The sequence below is a fragment of the Mus caroli genome, chromosome 4, assembly GCF_900094665.2.
Source record: "Mus caroli chromosome 4, CAROLI_EIJ_v1.1, whole genome shotgun sequence".
NCBI lineage: Eukaryota > Metazoa > Chordata > Mammalia > Rodentia > Muridae > Mus > Mus caroli.
Window position 1 is genome coordinate 145,708,020 of NC_034573.1, and position 20,294 is coordinate 145,728,313.

General features: G+C 44.9%; 2 protein-coding genes across 6 annotated transcripts in view; both read left to right on the forward strand.

Moving 5' to 3' along the window:
* Positions 1-1,340: 1,340 nt before the first annotated feature.
* On the forward strand, positions 1,341-6,830 carry Mrpl20 (mitochondrial ribosomal protein L20). The gene is made up of 4 exons (XM_021160820.2): positions 1,341-1,491; positions 1,583-1,693; positions 4,619-4,696; positions 6,478-6,830. The coding sequence occupies exons 1-4, from the start codon at positions 1,405-1,407 to the stop codon at positions 6,649-6,651; spliced, it is 450 nt and encodes a 149-aa protein (XP_021016479.1). The 5' UTR covers positions 1,341-1,404; the 3' UTR covers positions 6,652-6,830.
* A 4,262-nt stretch (positions 6,831-11,092) lies between these two features.
* Positions 11,093-20,294, forward strand: part of Ccnl2 (cyclin L2) — a 12,354-nt gene continuing 3,152 nt past the window's right edge. For 2 of the 5 annotated variants that reach the window (XM_021159707.2, XM_021159708.2), the window contains exons 1-8: positions 11,096-11,429; positions 11,826-11,900; positions 12,116-12,225; positions 13,630-13,750; positions 16,768-16,832; positions 19,195-19,294; positions 19,640-19,744; positions 19,830-19,971. In XM_021159707.2, coding sequence (XP_021015366.1) covers positions 11,148-11,429; positions 11,826-11,900; positions 12,116-12,225; positions 13,630-13,750; positions 16,768-16,832; positions 19,195-19,294; positions 19,640-19,744; positions 19,830-19,971 — 1,000 coding nt within the window. In that variant the 5' untranslated portion in view covers positions 11,096-11,147. Of the gene's footprint in view, positions 11,430-11,825; positions 11,901-12,115; positions 12,226-13,629; positions 13,751-16,767; positions 16,833-17,390; positions 18,903-19,194; positions 19,295-19,639; positions 19,745-19,829; positions 19,972-20,294 lie in introns of those variants that run through there. The other 3 variants (XM_021159711.2, XM_029476312.1, XM_021159709.2) reach the window with 3 other exon arrangements.

The window sequence follows — 20,294 nt, forward strand, 5'->3', positions numbered from 1 at the left end:
TAGCTCTGGCTGTCCTGGAACTCACTTTGTAGACCAGGCTGGCCTCGAACTCAGAAATCCGCCTGCCTCTGCCTCCCGAGTGCTGGGATTAAAGGCGTTCGCCACCACGCCCGGCTCAGGGGGCCTGTCCTTAAGGTGTGGTTTGTAGTATACTGTGTAAGACTCCCTGTGTAAGACTTTCCCTCAAGAAAAAACTAATTTTTCTTTTAGGAGCAGCTGGCAATTGGAGATAGCTTCTTGGGGGTGAGAGTTCATGTCTACTTGCTCATCTGGGACTTGACAGACAAATGTTTTACTTTGTTGTTTTTGAGACAGGGTTTCTCTGTGTAGCCCTGGCTGTTCTGGAACTCATTCTGTAGCCCAGGCTGGCCTTGAACTCAAGACATCCATCTCTCTCTGCCTCCTGAGTGGATCGAAGGTATGTGCCACCACCATCTGGCTTGGTAGCCAACTTTTTTTTTTTTGCTTTTCGAGACAGGGTTTCTCTGTGTAGCCCTGACTGTCCTGGAACTCACTTTGTAGACCAGGCTAGCCTCGAACTCAAGAAATCTGCCTGCCTCTGCCTCCCAAGTGCTGGAATTCAAGGCGTACGCCACCACCGCCCGGCTGTAGCCAACTTCTTACTCAGACCTTTACTCCAAGTAAAGCTGGTGAATAACCTAAATTCTGCTGTTGTTTTCTTTCTTTTTCTTTTTTAAAAGATCTATTTATTATATCTAAGTACATTGTAGGTGTCTTCATACACTCCAGAAGAGGGCGTCAGATCTAATTACGGATGGTTGTGAGCCACCATGTGGTTGCTGGGATTTGACTTTCGGAAGAGCTGTCAGTGCTCTTAACCGCTGAGCCATCTCTCCAGCTCCAATTCTGCTGTTCTTAACGAGTTGACTGTGAGTCCCACTCCGACTGTCAGCTTCGCATTTATCTCCGTAGAGCTTGTATCTCCCACAGCTCCAGGAGCTCCGCCCTCCATACCCCGAAACTTGGCCTCTGTACCTGCGGGAGGTTGGGCTCCATCCCCAGGATACATCTTCAGGACAGTAGATACCTTTGTTCATTTGAGCCTTTGACTCAGACTAGCTGTCTTTAGAATGGGTTTACTTGATTTAATTTCTTTTACTTTCATTTAGGGTCAATTGATGCCCACAGAAGAGCGGATCACCGAGGGTTCTTTGGTGGTTTCTGTAGATCTGATTTCCGTCCGGGATTGCTCACCTACCATCCCCCCTCCAGTTTCTGCTCTAACCATTCACCCGCGTGCGGACTGTCTGGCACAACGGAACTCAGGGAGCGAGTCTAAAGGCGTCCCGGAAGACAGTGCTCGCACACACCCGGCAGGGCTGGCCTTTCTGACCGTTGACCCGGAAGCGCTTATGGCAGCCGGTCGGGATTCGGGAGCCCATCATGGTCTTCCTTACGACGCGGCTCTGGCTGCGGAACCGCCTCACTGATCGCTATTGGCGGGTTCAGGAGGTGCTGAAACACGCTCAGGTGAGTGCGCGTGTCGGGGTCCGAGGCGTGGGGCGGGGGGTGAAGTGCCGCGCTGCCATCCGGACACCCTTCTTCCCTTTTCTTCATCCAGCATTTTCGGGGAAGGAAGAATCGCTGCTACCGCCTGGCCGTCAGGGCGGTGACCAGAGCCTTTGTTAAGTGTACGAAGTCCCGCAGACTTAAGAAGCGGAACCTGAGGACCGTAAGCGCCGCCCCTGGCAGCCCCACCCCAACCCCCAGCTTGTCCTTCATCTCCCTAGAGCTAGGCTCTCTTCCAAACCGGCTTCGGGAGCTCAACCCTCCATGCCCCCAGAGCTTAGCCTTCTTTCTGTAGCCACAGGATGTTGACTTTCATCCCCGAAATTTCCTTTACATCTTTGGACAAAAGTGTTTTTGTTGTTGTTGTTGTTGTTGTTTTTTTTTTGTTTTTGTTTTTGTCATTTGTGAAAGCTGTACTTGTGCGCTGCGTTATAGTTCTTGTAAGTACTTATGAGCTAAGTCAACAGGGCCATAAGAAATGTCATTTCTGACCTTGACAGTAAGAAAGTGTTCCCTAAAGGCTCAGCAGATAAGAGGACATGCTGGTCTTCTATAGCAACTCAAAACTGTTTATACTTCTGGCTCCAAGGGATTTGACTCATTTTGGTCTCCATGTGCACCCACCCACACACATCCTCACAGGACATATCCAAATATATACAAATTAAACAAAACAAAACAAAACAAAACAAACAAACAAACAAAAAAACACCCCAGGACTCCCTAACGTGAATGTGGGTACAGCATGATGGTTGTGTTCATTGTGTGGACAGTGTTGTTGTGGGCTTCTGTTCTGTTCTCAGCTGCACAGGCCTTTGAAGTAGAGTGGTCCTGCCTCGGGACCTGGTGATTTGTTCAGGCCCAAAGTTTCCAGTAGTGTTGTGAACACATGGGAGCATCCATTTATGGGAAGTGAACATTTGCTGCCACTGATGAGGGCCTGGGATCAGTCCTGGTCACCCTGAGATTTTTTTTTTAGAAAATGCACACTTTCTTTAAAGGACCTACTCTGAATGTGTTGAGTTAGGCTCTAGAAGGAGAGCCCAACAATTTGTGTTAACAAACTTCCAGAGATTCTAATACAGGAGCTTTAGGGACTACGGTAAAAGAGCCCCCCCAACCCTCCAAAAAGCTCAAAGCAAAAACAAAACCTACTAATATCTAATGTGTATGAACAGAGGCACATAGGGGTTACACTGAAGAAATCCACAGTTGCTCCTCTTCTGGCAAGGGCCACTTTGATTCCCTCCAGACAGATGTTAAGGTGTTTGTCAGTGTGTAGCACAGACTCTACTAATCCAAACGAGCCAGATCCTCCAAGAACCCTTTCTCCCTTCATAGAGTTGAGTTTGCTATGTTTCTGTGCTGCCACAGAATCTCAACCTTTGTCTTATTGGTACATACAAATAGTTTGCAGCGGCTGACTTCCTTGTCTGTTTTAACTGAGAAGAAGGCACTACTGAGACTGAATGAACCTAGAGCCTTGAACATGCTAGGCATGGACTCTCTGTGTGTGCATGTACTCCTGCATATGCTCAAATGTGGAGGCTCGAGGGTTGTTTTCGGGAGTTTGTTTTTGCCTTCTACCGTGTTGAGGCAGAATCTACCTTGCTGTTCCTGCTGTACTTTGTACTCTAAGCATCCTGGCCCGTGAAGATCTGGCTCAACCATAGGAATGCTAGGACCGCGGGTGTATGCTGCTGCATCCAGCTTTTTGTGTTCCAGATATTGAGCGCACTCAGGTCATCAGGATTGCACAATAATATGAACCTTTGTGGCTTATGAATTTCAGAGCTATATTCCCAGCCATTTTTATATACATGTGTGATGTACAGAGGTCAACTTTAAGTGTACTTCCTCAGCCATTACCTGGTTTTTTTGTTGTTGTTTTTGGTTTTTTTGTTTCTTGTTTTTTGAGGTGAGGACTCTAATTAGGACCTGAACATGCTAGGGTGCCTGGCCTCCAAGCTTTAGGAAAATCAGATGTCACAGAACACTTTTAAGTTGTGAGGCTGGGACTGGAGAGATGGCTCAGAGGTTAAGTGCACTGACTGCTCTTCCAGAGGTCCTGAGTTTAATTCCCAGCAACCACTTGGTGGCTCATATACATAAAATAAATAAATTAATCTTTAAAAAAAATTCTGAGGCTGGACTTGAACTCATGCTATTGCCCAGGCTTGTGGTCATGACTCAGCTATACTGGGGGCTGGATGGAGTTACAGAGCTACCCTACCTGGCCTGGCTTTGCCTGTCTGCCTGTCTTATTTGTTTGTTTGATTGCTTCTGAGATAGAATCTCACTATATAGCCCTGCCTGCCCTGAGCCTTACTGGGCAAACCAAGCTGGCCTTAAACTTGGCCTGCCTCCTAAGTGCTAGAATTTCAGGCATGCAGTATCACCTTAGTTTGCTTGTCATTTATAAAGGAACTTTTTGCTTTACTGTGTTGTGTTGCATTTCATTGTTGAGACAGGGTCTTAAACTGTGTATCTCTGGCTATCCTGGAACTTGTTATGTATACCAAGTTGACCTCTAACTCACAGAGTTCTTCTTCTGCCTCCTGAGTGCTGGGACTAGAAGATTGTACCACTAAGACTGGTTGCCTGCTTTGCTTTTTTGAGACAGTGTCTCACTATGTAACCTGGGCTGGCTGTAACTTCTGGAGTGCTGCCTGCTTGTGATTCATAGTAGGGCTTCTCTGTATGAAATATATCAACCTTTGGTGGTGTTGTTCCTAAAAGCTTGTTTCCTGAGAAGAAACATCTTTTTTACTTTGCACATTTTAGTGCAGTCAGAACCTTTGCTGTAAACAAGATATAGATACAACATTCAGAAATGACTATCAAACCATCCTGGAGTCAGGTGTAAGTGGTACAGATCTTTACTCTTAGCACTAGAGAGGCAGAGGCAGGTAGATTTTTTTGAGTTTGAGACCAGCCTGGTTTGCATAGTGAGTTCCTGAACAGCCAGGGATGCATAGTAAAACCCAGTTTCAAAAAAAAAAAAAAAAAAAAAAGGAAGGAAGGAAGGAAGAGAGAGTGAGAGAGAGAAAGTAAGCCAGTACTAAGCATCTCAATGTTTTAATTCTAGCTCTGGATTAATCGAATTACAGCTGCCTCCCAGGAACATGGCTTAAAGTACCCAGCATTCATTGTCAACTTAATTAAGGTAAGTTGAGGCCTTATCAAGGTGCCGAGCATGTAAAAGAATCATGCCATCAGATGTGAGCCAACCTGGTAGTAGTCCATGGGGTAACCACTGCTGCTCCTAGGGCTGTTTCCTAAACTACTCGTCTGGATTACATTCTGGCAACCTGCTTTCAACAAACCCTGTTAATAGTTTAGCGTACTGTGAGCAGAGCATGCCATACCCTTGCCAAGGTACATGCTCTGTATGAAAGGGAAAAGGTAAAAAACTGATTTTAATTTTAGAATTTGAATTTGAGGTTTGTTTGTTTGTTTTTGAGACAGGGTTTCTCTGTGTAGCCTTGGCTGTCCTGGAACACACTCTGTAGACCAGACTGGCCTCAAACACAGAAATCCACTTGCCTCTGCCTCCCAGGTTCTGGGATTAAAGGCATGTGCCACAACTGCCCATCCTGAGGGGGGTTTTGTTTGTTTGCTTGTTTATATTTTTATGTACAGAAATTATTTTGCCTGTGTGTATATCTGTGTATTACATCTGTGCCTGGTATCCTTGGATGCCAGAAGAGGGCATTGGGTCCCTAAGTTACAGATGATTGTAAACTGCCATGTAGGTACTGGGAGTAAACCTAAGTTCACTGGAAGAGGAATAAGTGCTCTTAACTGCTGAGCAGTCTCTCTAGCTGCCCATGGTTTTTCTTTTAAAAGAGTCCAGTGGTAGGCATTCCACTTCCACCTCATCACAGACATTGTTCTAGAGCTTTATAAGGGTCCTCTGGGTGATCTGAGACAATATTATGTCCTCCATTTTACTTATGTGGGCCTGAAGTTCAGAAACTAAATTTAAAGTCACACATCTTCAGGGTGTGATGGTGCAAACCTTTAGTCTAAACACTTGGGAGGCAGGGGCAGAGGGGCAGAGGCAGATAGATCCCTGTGAGTTTGAGGCCAGCATGGCTTAGGTAGTAAGTTTAAGGACAACCAGAGCTACATAATAGACAGACTTTGGGGAAAAAGAGAGGGGGAAAGGGAAGGGAGAGGGAGGAGGAGAAGGAGGGGGAGAGAGTCAGTCACAGGTCACACAGTAGAGTCCACTCAATGCTTGAAAATGGTATTTAATATATGCAGCCAGTTCACCTCTCTTTTCTTGCTTTCTGAAATCACCTGTTACTTTTATCATCATTGCTAGGGTTAAAACCCACGACCTTGTACATGACTTCTGCCATCCAGTTACACTCCCAGGCTTATAGCCTCTCTCTTCTGAGCCAGAAATACCTGCGTCTGTCAACCCCTGTAGTCTTACTTGATGGGAATCACAGTTTAATGATTACAATAAATAGTTATCCCAGGCCAGAAGTTTTAGTGCCCAAGTGACTATTGACCCTAACCATGGGACCTGGGCCTCTACTGGCTTGTTCATGCTACAGCCTCTATCGGCCCCCTTCTTTGTCCTCACTCACATCTATACTACAGAATCCTGCTATGTTCTCCATGCAAGATGTCCTTGCTGTTCCTTTTCCACGGTTCCCAAGTGTTCCACACCAGTAGAATGTTGGCTGGCTACTCTAGACTCAGTAGATATCTTGTGGCTGTGTCCTCCTGTCTGTTCCAACATAGTATCTGCTGTATTCTATTGAAGTAGTTTCTTTTTGTTGGTTATTGTTACTTTTTGAGGCAGGGTATTCTTTAGCAGGCCTGGAACTTACAGGTTCTATGGTGCTGGAAATAAAGGCATGTACCACCACACCTAGTTTTCTCAAGTGGTTTCTGATGCTTATTACAGGCTGTGGTTCTTTGTCTTTCCAGTGCCAGGTGGAGCTCAACAGGAAAGTACTTGTGGACCTGGCCATCTATGAACCAAAGACGTTTAAATCTTTGGCTGCTTTGGCTAAGCGGAGGCAACAGGAGGGATTTGCTGCAGCTTTGGGGGATGGAAAGGAGCCTGAAGGTATCTTTTCCAGAGTGGTGCAGTACCACTGAAGGCTGCAGTGCTATAGACTGTTATAAACAAGATAGGACCAAAAGGACTGTCACCAGTAAGTCTGATTTGTATTTATTTACATTTTAGTAACAGGCCTGAGCCGACAGGTCTTTACTCAGTGACACAGCCCCAAACTGTCCTGTAAAGATTGTACAAATAAAGCCTTTGCAGTGTTGAACTTGTGAGTTATTTCCTGGCATCAAGTAATCCCCCTTTAGGGATATAAAGCTTGTGTACTGCCCATAGACTTGCCATCACTGGCTGCCTGTTGCAGGAAAGGCTGAGTGGGAGTAGCAGGGTTCAGCTCTCATGTTGCTTTTCCTTTTAAGGTAGGGGTCCTATATCAACCCTCCCCCCAGTTGTCTGGTCTGCCTTAAGTAAACATTTAACCTCTTTTGGTCTTTTCCTTGTGTGTGGCATGGGCCCAGGGAATCAGCAGTTGAGCCCCTAGCTGCTTTCTCTTTCCATGCTTCCAGGTGGGTACAAATCACAGGAATATGTCTCATTATCAAAAACAGGAAGAAAGAGTCTACATCATACAGCATCATCAATAGAGCTGCTGAGGTGCTGCTGCTAACAAAGACTGTCCAGAATTCATTCCTTAACCTTACAGAGCAGTCTTTGACATAAGTTTAAGAGTGCCGCCAACCCACTCTGAAGCTGGCACATCCTTTCAACTGAGACCAAGAGCATGCTGTATTGATGATGCTGTATGATGTAGACTCTTTCTTCCTCCTGTAGAGTATAATGTTATACTGTTATATAATGTTAATAAGGTTAGGTCTGTCCCTTGTGCTCTTGGGGTCCTGCTTCACCCAAAGACTGCCATCTCTTAAACACCTAATTTCCATGCCTCCGTCAAATTCTATAGTTTGTACTCCCTTATCTTCATTCTTATATCCACTGCTTGCTTCCCATAATTGGTCTACATTTGCTCTTACCCTAGTAACTCTCACCAAAGCCATTTCCTGGAAACAAAACCCAGCAGACCCTGACAATAACCCTTTTCCTTGACTTATTCTATTCTCTCTTCTAGCTAAGACAGTATTCCTGAGATGTCAGCAAAAAGGTACTCACCCCAGAGAGGGAACCATTGACTGGCCAAAGTAAGGATACTACTTAGGTCCAATTGGTGAGTTTATCAGGATTATTTAAGGGAGCAGAAATGACTCAAAAGCACACCACAGCATGAAAACTGAAGTGCACTGCAAGCTTACAAGCAGCCCAGTGGGTTCAAGAGTGTCTCTTCCAAGCACCTTGGCTTGTTTGAGAGTCCCTCAATAGTCCTTTATAACTGATAACATGACCTGCTTGGGGAGGGTACCTAATAAATTGTGTCAGTTTCACCCTGATTTTTTGTTTTTCGAGACAGGGTTTCTCTGTATAGCCCTGGCTGTCCTGGAACTCACTTTGTAGACCAGGCTGGCCTCGAATTCAGAAGTCCGCCTGCCTCTGCCTCCCAAGTGCTGGGATTAAAGGCATGCGCCACCATTGCCCAGCTTTATTAACCTTTAAACACACACACACAGAGTATCCAAATCAGGCTACTTTTTCACTCAGCCTGCCTCTGTATCCTGAGTGTTGGAATTATAGGCATATGCCACCATGCCTAGCTACTTGTATCTTAAAAAGTTTACCTGCAGGATGGAGTGTTTTGCTTCTTTTAAGAGCATCCTTTGTCTGAACTAGTTTCCTCTTCATGATTAAATGTTTTATCTTTGGGGAAATTCTTTTTTTTTTTTTTTTGGTTTTTCGAGACAGGGTTTCTCTGTGTAGCCCTGGCTGTCCTGGCACTCACTTTGTAGACCAGGCTGGCCTCAAACTCAGAAATCCACCTGCCTCTGCCTCCCAAGTGCTGGGATTAAAGGCGTGCGCCACCATGCCCGGCTTTGGGGAAATTCTTTTTTTTTTTTTTTAAAGGTTTNTTTATTTATTATATGTAAGTACACTGTTGCTGTCTTCAGACACTCCAGAAGAGGGTGCCAGATCTCGTTACAGATGGTTGTGAGCCACCATGTGGTTGCTGGGATTTGAACTTTGGACCTTCGGAAGAGCAGTCGGGTGCTCTTACCCACTGAGCCATCTCACCAGCCCCCTTGGGGAAATTCTTAATTGCCAGCCACATTTATAAAAGAAAGGCCTACGTCTACTTTGTTGAGCCCTTTGCTACAGAAGCCATAATGCCTGTCTCTGCCTCGTTGGAACCATGCTTGACTATAGTGACACCATTCCTCGTCTTAGGCCATCAGTTGCTTACGAGTCATTCTGAGCTCTTCCCTCAGACTCAATGCACACTTCTAGCACAATACATAATTTATCAAGTCCTAATTTCCCTCCTATAATTTGTGTTGCTTTTGACAATTTCACGTACCTCAAGAGTGGTTCTAAGTTCCTGATCTCCTGCCTCTACTTCTCACGTGCTGGGATTATAGGTATGTACCCGCCATGTCTAGTTTCTGGGATTCAGGGTACTAAACACAAGGCTTCACACATACTACAGAAGCTTATAACTCGGTTATGTTCCCAGTCCCTAAAGATCTGTCCTCTCTCACCACTGCAGACAAGCTTAAGTTTGGCTTCTCTTTACTGAGGATTCCTACAAGGCTTTTTGGACTTTTTCATCAGCCTAAACGTCACTGCACTAGGTTTGTGTCTTGCATACAATACGCTTAACACTTTGCCAGAGTGTTGCACACATATTACTCATTAGCCACTTGTTATTGAACAGATTGGAGAAGATACATAGCCATTTGGCCCCATCACTGAGCTTTGTTTTCTACTTCACACAATAAAGACAAGATACTGCAAATCACTGTTGAATTGTAACCAAGCATCCCTCTCCAGTATAGGTTTCTCTTCCTGATGGATGTAACAGTCATCTCTAGAACCAGAGTCTGGGTTGAGTGACTAGAGCCAACAGTCTTTTCTAATTCTTGGTTCAGTTTCAGTTTAGGGAATTGGAAGACCAGGCAATGACAATTGTGCCTACTTTAGAGCTGCATCTTAGGGGTGGAACAGACAGACAGACAGCAGCAGTGTGGTCATTACAGTGAGAGGACTGATGAGATCTTTATGGGGTCTGCTTAGGAGTGGAGTCCAATCACCCCACTATAGCTGGACTATGGAATACTGACTTTTGGCAACCTTGTTGGCTGTTCACCGTACCTGAATCAGAGTTATACAGGGACCTCCTTAAACTCCCATGTTCTCCCAATTTTACGTTTCACCGAACCTGGCTGAAATCTTGTCAAAAGCTTGAGTTAAATTTGGAGTGACATGAAACATCTATTGTGTAGTGGCAGCAGCACTGTTTTGGATGAAACTAGGCAGGCAAGGACTGGAGTCAGGAATATTAATAAATATTGTCTGTAGGATCTACTACAAGCCGTTTCACCTTGACCTTCAAGGTCCCCAAGCCATTTTTTGGCCTGTATTTGCTGCAGTAGATTATTGGGGGTCCCCTTTAAAAAAAGATTGTGTATGAGTGCTGTTTGCATTTGTGCCCGCATGAGAGAAGAGGATATCAGATTCAATCATAGATAGATGGTTGCAAGCCATGATGTTGTAGCTGGAACTCAGGACCTCTGTAAGAGCAGTCAGTTCTCTGAACTGCTGAGCCATCTTTCCAGCCCCTTCATCTGCACTTTTTTGTTTAGTATTTTATTTACTTTTGCGACAAAGTTTCTCAGCCATGCCTGTCCTGGAACTCAAGCTGTAGAGAGAAGGCTTACCTTGAACCCACACAGATCCGCCTGCCTATGCCTCCTAAGTGCTGGGATTAAAGGCACAACCGCAAAAACTGCTATTAACATGGTTCCTGGGAGAACCTCCCCAAGCTGTCAGCTCAACTTTGCAGTGTCCACCATGTGGTACTAGCTTTAGAAACATAAGAAATCCAAGGGTGCTGGGCGGTGATGGCGCACGCCTTTAATCCCAGCACTCGGGAGGCAGAGGCAGGCGGATTTCTGAGTTGGAGACCAGCCTGGCCTACAAAGTAAGTTCCAGGACAGCCAGGGCTACAGAGAGAAACCCTGTCTCAAAAAACCAAAACCACAAACAAACCGCGCAGTTTCCATCTGCCCTTTTAATGCTGGCAGATCCACTCCACAGCTGTTCTAGAGCCAGGGGACAGAAGAGAGGGTTGAGAACTAAAGGCTCTGAACTAAGTCGCTGTGTAACGTTGTGCACATGGGACTATGGGAGAAAAGTTGTTCTGTCCCAACCCCCAAAGAAAGGCTCCCTTCTAGAACCCCTATTTGCCAGGCAGGAGTTCCGGTTCGGGCCAGGCCGCAGAGCCAAGTGGGTAACGAGCAGCCCCACCCTTGGGTACTTCCGGCGTCAGTGCCTGACGCGATACTGAAGGACTGGTCGTACGGCCAACGGCGTCGAGACAGCGGTGACGTTCAGCCAATGGAAGGGGTTGGGGCGGGGCGGCCATGATCGTCTCGAGCAGCCGCCCTGACGGGAAGGGCCCGAAAAGAGTCGGCGGCACAAAATGGCGGCGGCGGCGGCCGGGGCTCCGGGGTTGATGGCTCCAGCGTTGGCGGCCTGCTCTTCCGGCTCGGGGGGAGCAGCCCCAGGGTCTCAGGGGGTGCTGATCGGTGACAGGCTCTACTCGGGCGTGCTCATCACCTTGGAAAACTGCTTGCTGCCCGACGACAAGCTCCGCTTCACGCCATCCATGTCGAGCGGTCTCGACATTGATACAGAGACCGGACTCCGCGTCGTGGGCTGCGAGCTCATCCAGGCAGCCGGCATCCTGCTCCGCCTGCCGCAGGTAAGTGCCCGGCCGCGAGCTTTGTAGGTAGCCGTTCGCCGGCCGGCCGAGTGGCGGGCCTTTGTTGTCGTCCTGGCCCACGTCCCGGAACTCACCAGACCTAGACTGACGAGGTCGGAGCCTGTGCCGCTCTGCAGCCTTGAAATAACCCGCCTGCGCCCGTGCTTCTACGCGACCGCTGATCGGCTTGGAGCAGCGCCCGCGCTCGCCACCCCTTCCCCCCTCCTCCAGAGCGAAAGCCCTTTTACCCCCAAGAAAGCCTCGCGAGACCCAAATCCTTTGGGGAAATGGAAACTGTCGTGGCTATTTGTCCTGGGGGGAAATCACACAAGACATTTTAGCTGGGACAAGCTTGAATCCTGCATTCAAACGTGATGGAACCTTCTCTGTCCCTAGGTGGCCATGGCTACAGGGCAGGTGTTGTTCCAGCGGTTCTTTTACACTAAGTCCTTCGTGAAACATTCCATGGAGGTAGGCTTCTTTCTGTTTTATCAGAGAAATGAATTGGGATGAAACCTGGCCTGTTCTGCCCAGTACTTAGTCAGCTGAATTCTGTCCTGCAAAGTCTACACAGCTCTTTCCCGAGAGGCCTGTCTCTGTATCTTCTGGTTGTTTCTAATAGTTTTAATGCCTTGGAAGGTTCCCAAGTTGGGGGAAAAACACCCGTGTCCCAATGTACATTTCAGCATGTATCCATGGCTTGTGTTCACCTGGCTTCCAAAATAGAAGAGGCTCCGAGACGAATCAGGGATGTCATCAATGTATTCCATCGCCTTCGGCATCTGAGAGAGAAAAAGTGAGTCCTTTCCAGAGCTGTCATAATGTCTGTCATTGTTATACCAACCTGTGAATTTACAGTAGATTGTTTGCATGTGCCCTAGATGCTGTCTTGGGGCAGTTGGTAGGGGAGTACAATAACCAGGATAGCTGGCTGTCCTAACGCTGCTGAAACAATTCCTGTATGACCACATCAGCTCACTACCCTATTGTCCTGTTTGTTCCATGGTTCTGCTGAGAACCTCTGAGCGCCAGGTCCCTGGTTCTCACCCTCAGCACTGTTAGGTTTTAGGATCAACATGGTAGGAGGAGAATTGACTCCAACAAGTTGTCCTCTGACCTCTACAGGCACAACCCACATACCAAACAAATGTTATACAAAATTTAAAGAACAAACACACTGGGTTGATGAAATGGCTTAGTGGGTAAAGGAACTTGCTGTCAAGCCTGAGCTCCTGGATTTTATACTGAAGTCCCACATTGTAGAAGTAGAAGGAGACTATAGCAGCCCCCATCTAAAACATCCACACAGACCAACAGAACCAGAAAACAAATATCCCTAATAATAGACCAGTGCACCTAGACCTTGTCACAGACTTTCTGCTCCTTCACAGAAGCCCTTTGGTGTTTGTTTTATTCTGAAACAGTCTTGACTATGAAGCCTTAACAGTCTTTGAGCCTTATGTAGACCAGGCTGGTCTCACTCATACAGATGGTCTTGTCTGGCTCCAGAATGCTGGGCTTAGGGGACTGTACTACCATGCCCAGCTTAACAAACCCTTTGAAACTTGACCATGTCTCTCTTTTTGTAGTCTATCTGCAGGTTTCTCATTCAAGAGTTCAACTAACTCTTGAAAATATTAGTGTTGGGGGTGAGAGACTGGGAGAGTATGAGGTGGAATAATTTTTGTATTGAACATGTTTAGACTTTCTTGTCAGTATCTCTTAAACAACATTTACAGTGTACTAGGTATAAAGTTTTCCAATTATGATATGAAGTGTGAAGAGGCTATGGGGATATTCCACCACTTTGTGTGAGGAACTTAAACATTCATGGGTATTAGTATTAGGTGAAAATTGTCATTAACCCAGCACCAGTGTATACCAAGGGATGACTTTATTGTGCTGTATTGGTTCTGTAGTTTACAACTCATGAAAAGGGTGCTCTTTTTGCCTTGAATTCTGACATGGTGTTTTAGCACTGTGCAGAGATCCTCAGACTCATATTGTTTATGTGTAAAGTCAAGGTGGGGGGCAGGTTGGTAATAAGTATGTAGGTTTGAGGACTCTTCTAAAATTTTGTTAAAGGAGATGTCATTTGTAGCTTTCTGGTACTGTGGTATTTATCACTTGGAAATAATTGTGGAATCTAAAAGGTTTTGATTAATCCTGGTACAGAGCATATTCTTTGTCTTCTCTGCAGGAAGCCCGTGCCTCTGGTGCTGGATCAAGAGTATGTTAACCTAAAGAACCAGATTATAAAGGCAGAGAGACGGGTTCTCAAGGAATTGGGCTTTTGTGTCCATGTGAAGCACCCTCACAAGGTGGGTTTGGCCTGGCACCTGCAGCCACCCAAGTCACACTTGAGCTGACTTCTACTTTGTGCAGGAGGAGTGAAGGCCTTGTAAAGTACTGAACGGTTCCCCCTCTTGGTTTTCTTGCTTATGTCTAGAACTTAAAATTAGTCCTATATTTATCAACTTTTTATAATTGTGATTTTTAGCAGTATAAGAGTGTTTGAAGGCCGGGCGTGGTGGCGCACGCCTTTAATCCCAGCACTCGGGAGGCAGAGGCAGGCGGATTTCTGAGTTCCAGGCCAGCCTGGTCTACAAAGTGTGTTCCAGGACAGCCAGGGCTATACAGAGAAACCCTGTCTCAAAAAACCAAAAAAAAAAAAAAAAAAAAAAAAAGAGTGTTTGAAATGGTGTCTTTTAGATTTCAGCTTTCAAAATCAGTGGTAAAATTTGAAGTGTAATTCATAAACATATATTTTTCTTGCCTGGCTTGGAAGTTTTCAGCTACATTTCAAGTAGGAAGCCAGCCTTCACTACATGAGACCTCATCTCAAAAATACACAGGGCTCAGCCTTGAGTGGTTTAATCCCTAGCACTTGGGAGGTTGAGGCAGGAAGCTCTGAGTTCAAGGCCAGCCTGGACTACATGGTGAGTTCCAGGGCCAACAAGTCTATGTAGTGGAACTCTCTGTCTCAGATAGATTAGGTAGATAGATAGATAGATAGATAGATAGATCAACAAGTCTATGTAGTGGAACTCTCTGTCTCAGATAGATTAGGTAGATAGATAGATAGATAGATAGATAGATAGATAGATAGATAGATAGATTGATTAAAAACAGAGCAACACTGGGCCATGGTGGCCCACACCTTTAATCCCAGCACTCGGGAGGCAGAGAGTTGAAGGCTAGCCTGGTCTACAGAGTGAGTTCCAGGACAGCCAGGGCTACACAGAGAAGCCCTGTCTCGAAAAACCAAAAACAAAAAAACAAACAAAAAAAGAACAATTGTTTTTAAGCCTACTTTTCTCTCTCTCTCTCTTTCTCTCTCTCTCTCTCTTTCTTTTTTTAGATTTATTTATGTATTTTAAGTATATGGATACTCTTCATGCCCACCAGAATAGGGAATCGGATCCCATGGTTGTGAGCTACAGTGTGGTTGCTGGGAATAAAACTCAGGACCTGTGGAATTGCTGATACTTGCTCTTAACCATTGAGTTATCTCTAGCTCCATCTACATTTTTCTTAACAGTAAAATTTTTTTTTCTTTTTTTTTTTTAATTTATTTATTATTATATGTAAGTACACTGTAGCTGGCTTCAGATGCACCAGAAGAGGGCATCAGATCTAATTACAGGTGGTTGTGAGCCACCATGTGGTTGCTGGGATTTGAACTCGGGACCTTTGCAAGAGCAGTCAGTACTCTTACCCGCTGAGCCATCTCTCCAGCCCAACAGTAAAAATTTTAAGTGCATGTTTGTGGAAGTACATTTTGGAGTCCAGAGGAAAACTTCCAGGGATACTTGCTCATGAGACAGCTGCTCTCTTTGGCCTGGACCTCACCAATTAGGTTAGACTGGCTGGCCAATGAGCCCCTCTCCTTCCCCAGTTGTGGGATTAAAAATGTGAGTCACTTGGGGCTGGAGAGATGGCTCAGCTGTGAAGAGGACTGGTGCTCTTTCAGCGGATCGGGGTTCAGTTTCCAGCACCCACATGTCAGCTCACAACTGTCTGTAACTCCAATGCCAGGGAATCTCACACCCTCACACTAGCATACAGGCAAAATACCAATGTACATAAAATAACAATAAATTAGAAAACAACAACAGTGAGTCACTGCTAGGTGTTGTGACACTCAACTTTAATCCCAGCACTTGGAAGACAGAAGCAGGTGGATCACTGTGAGTTTGAGGCTAGCCTTGCCTACAAAGAAAAAGTCTAGGCCAGCCAGGGCTCTGTTACACAGAGACATCATGTCTTAAAAAACCAATCAAAGCCGGGCGTGGTGGCGCACGCCTTTAATCCCAGCACTCGGGAGGCAGAGGTAGGCGGATTTCTGAGTTTGAGGCCAGCCTGGTCTACAGTGTGAGTTCCAGGACAGCCAAGCCTACACAGAGAAACCCTGTCTCGAAAAACCAAAAAAAAAAAAAAAAATCAAAACAAAGTGTGAGCTGCCACATCCAGCATCTTAATATGGATTCTGGGGATTTTAATACGAGGCAGGCACTTTACTGACTGAGCCCCTAAGAACTTAGTCCAACGCTTGACTCTTACTTTAGTAACGGCTTTGATATGTTCTGTGGTAGAACAGGAAGAATTCTGAATTCTTTTATCTTAAAATAAACCAAAAAGTCTAAGCACATGCTGAGTCCAAGTGAGTTTATTGTACTATTTCATGGGTGTCTCATCTAGTTTAGCTAAACTAAAAACTTCTTTAAAACTTCAGGCATAGCTGGGTGAGGTGGTACTAGTACTACTAGTAATCCTAGTACTTTGGTGGCAAAAGGAAAGCAGATCTGAGTTTGAAACCAACCTGGTCTCCATTTTGAACTCTAGGCCAGCAGACCCTGCCTCAACAGACCAAACCCAGCAAATGTTCATGTTTACTTCTGTAGCCTTGCCATCTTTTCTTGCATATTTGAGTTTCTGTGATTAAATTCATGTAAATTGTCCACTAAATATTTTACATGCTTTTCTTAATTTGTTGAATGCTATTTTCATATTTTGTACAACTTGACTACTGGGGTACAGGGATGTATAGGGCAGGCTAATCTCATTGGTGGAAAAGGTGTTGTCAACAAGAATGAAAATGAGCCATGTGAGGAACAAGGCCTTCAATGCCATGGGGTGTGGCTTAGTTTTCAATTAGTTGCACTTTGCCCGACTATAAAAGCAGGTAGCGAGCACATCACAAAAGTTGAGCTGTCTGCCGGATGTCACCAGGAACTCCCTGGGGTATAGCTTGAAGTTCTTTTGCTGCATGGACACCAAGATCTGAATCCTTGCTCCTGAAGTCTTTGGTAATAACTGCCTGACCCATATCTTCCAGATAATCGTTATGTACCTTCAGGTGTTAGAATGTGAGCGTAATCAACACCTGGTCCAGACTGCATGGTGAGTTGATTTTCCTTGTTTCATGAGACCAGCAAGGGCAGTTGAGGAATAAATTATTTGAGGCACTTGGGCAGTGGGTTGTCATCCCATGACTTGGTTATGGGCTGGAGTTGTCCCAGTGCCTAGTGATCTGCCCTATGATTACTATCAGCCTCCCCCAAATTGACAGGGACAGGCTTAACGGTAGGTGGCCTACCCCTGCCCCTATATTTCCAACTCTCCCACCCTAAGAGAGTAGTCACTGGGCTCCCCTCTGGGGTTTGTCAGCTGGGCATAAAAATGTTACAGGTGGTAGTTCAAGCCACAGAGTCAGTGGTATTGTTTTCCAGGGGATGTATCCCTTGAGGGAAGGGAGATGGGAATTTGCTGCAGTCCTGGGTTGGTTTTAGCAGGCATATGCTAGAATGAAGCCTGAAGTAAAAATTTGGTATTGGGGTATATTTTCCCCACAGAGTTAAGTCTGTAGGGGTCATATTGCTGACTGAATTGTCTGGTGCTATGACATGCTTTATAGAGAACCTGTTTTGACTTTTCTTTTCTGTACTCTTTCAATCAAAGGGTAGCCTCTGAGGGTAAGTGACTAAGACTTCTCCTCTGCTGTCCAAGTGCTTTGGTGCAGGGACAGCGGCCGTCTTCAGCCAATCCAGTGCAGGCTCTCCACCGAAGGCTGGCTCTAGACTGGTGGTATGCGCACCCGATAGTATAGTCATGGCCGACTGCTGCTGTGGTTCTCTGACGATTGTGCTTCTTGTTAATCCTGTCATGCTTGGTAATTGTATCGATTAGAATTGATAACTGTCTTGACTTGAATTTTGTTCTTTTAAAACTGCTGTACCTGTGCAATAAAGATGCAATACCTTTCTTTTTTTTTTTTAAAAAAAAAAATTGTATAGAAAGCTATAAAAACTGAAGTGACAAAATTGGCATGGTGGAAATTCAGGCTGTTACTGGATCCTATCATCTTTTCTTCCAAGCCCTAAGGTTGCTCTTTTCAGCAGCTTAAGCGGGACTCACTCCAGTAAAGGTGTGCATCTTTAAGTTAAAATACTGTAATTTATTTCAAATGTAGCATTAAGTTTAACTATACCTTTGAAGGATTTCACTTGTTTTAAGAACAAAGTTAATGAATTAATATATTTGAATACTAAAATTTCCTTACTAGTCGTAAAGTTATTGATGGTTGTATTTCTATTGTGAATGTTTAAACTGTTCAGCTACAGAATGGCTTCTGGGAGATGGGTAGATGCCCCTACTATTCTTGGCTTCCCTTCTAAGTGTAGAGGTGTTGCTTCCCAGGCCAGCTGCCTCTTATAGGCATCTGTAGAATGTATTATTTAGAATGTCAGAGTGAATGTTACTTTCTTTAAGGTTTTCAGGCATAGATACTGGGTGGGAGCAGTTACATCTCTCATATGTGGTACAACCTGACATTAGGGTATGCACAGTACCAGTGGATATGTTGGGCAGTGTATAACCTCATGACGTGTTTTCTCATGAATTGTTTTTGCATTGTTGATAAAGCTAGCATACCCTTTGGCCTTAGCCTATACATTTTAAATATATAAAGAAAATATTAAAGATGTAGTCAATTTTAAATGACCTTTAACTTTTCTAAAAATGTGAAGTTTTGTACTTACATATCATCTAAAGTATTATAGCATTTTTAAGTGTACTTAGTTTGATGCCACTTTTAGTGTTTTGTTGCTTTTGTCTGATTTTTATGAATGTTCATTTTAAGACTCCTTGTTGAAATGGGACAGTTTCGTTCTTTGATAAGCCCGAGAAGAGGATTCCCTTGGGTGTTGACCTCCTCTGCATGATGTGCCCATGCATCTGAACTGCACCCAAGGGCCTTTCCCTTTTCCAAGTGGACTCCCTCCCTGGAGCTGTGGCTCAGTCATCTGGAGAAGGACCGGGCGACAAATGCTGCCTGAAGAAAAGGAACACAGGAGGACAGCTTGTCTGACAGTTGGGAGGCTTCATGCTCAGCCTTCTCATTTGAGTTTGCATGTTTCTCTGCACTATGGATTTTGAACATTTAGATTTCTTTAATCAACTACATTTTAACTACTAAGTAGCATTTTCTTTCTAAGCATTGTGCTTTGCATGATAGCAGGTCATAGAGAAGGAAAAGTAAAGTTAAAGTCGGTTCTCGTTCATAGCAACATTGTCTGACATTCAGCCAGCTTTTCCCCCCAGTGATTTATTTCTTTCCTGTATTCAGAATGTCCCCTGTTACCTATGGGGATGCCCAGAGTACCCAGCACAGTCCTAGTGCAGAACCCTTAGGAATAACTACCTTTGATGACACATGGTGGCATAATTGCCCATGGCATTACAGTCTTCCTGGTTTTGGTTTCAGGAACTACATGAATGACAGCCTTCGCACAGATGTCTTTGTGCGGTTCCAGCCTGAAAGCATTGCTTGTGCCTGTATCTACCTTGCTGCCCGGACACTGGAGGTAAGTATGTGGCTGCCTGGGTTTTAGTCTAGATTGTAGACATTTTCCCAGCCTGTAGGAAGTGTTAATATTTATCAAACTAGATTCATTTGCAACAGAGATTCTTTGTAACTGGCAGGCCATTTTCAGGTGTTTCCCTAAGAATCTTATTGGCCTTGAAGTGCTTTGGTGGTGGTGGTAGTATTTTTTCGAGAAAAGGTCTCCATTATGTAGCTCTGACTGTACTCAGACTCAGAAAGATCCACCTGCTTCTGTTTTCTGAGTGCCAAGATTATAAGGTTTGCACCACTATACCAGGCCTTGAAGTTTTTAAGGAAAGTAACATGAGAATATTTTGTGTTCCAGATCCCTTTACCCAATCGTCCACATTGGTTTCTTTTGTTTGGAGCAACTGAAGAAGAAATTCAAGAAATTTGCTTTAAAATCTTGCAGCTTTATACACGGAAAAAGGTTCCTCTGTATGTTTTTGTGTTTGTTCTGTACTTGTGTTTGGATAGAAGCATTTGGTTCTGAATGGGTGATTCTGGTTTCTCAGGTTGATTTGACACATCTGGAGAGTGAAGTGGAGAAGAGAAAGCATGCCATTGAAGAAGCAAAGGCCCGAGCAAAGGGCCTGCTCCCAGGGAGTGCGCCAGGCCTGGACAGTGCAGCAGGGTTCTCGCCTGCTCCCAAGCTGGGTGAGTGTCCAGAGTTTATTCCCCACAAAGGGATAGCAGCTTGTGACCTTCTAACTTTGGTTTGGGGATATGTGCTTCAACTTTCTTGGAGTTGAGCCTGAAGCTTACCTCAATAGTATGCTGTTACTCGAATCTCTAGCAATCAGAGATTGGTAATTCTTAAAATAAGTCAGGGAGGCCCTAAAGGTTTTGTTTTTATATTAATATGGACAGCCATTCTAAAATGCTGGTTTATTTCCTTTTTTTTGTTTGTTTGTTTTTGTTTTGTTTTGTTTTGTTTGAGACAGGGTTTCTCTGTGTAGCCCTGGCTGTCCTGGAACTCA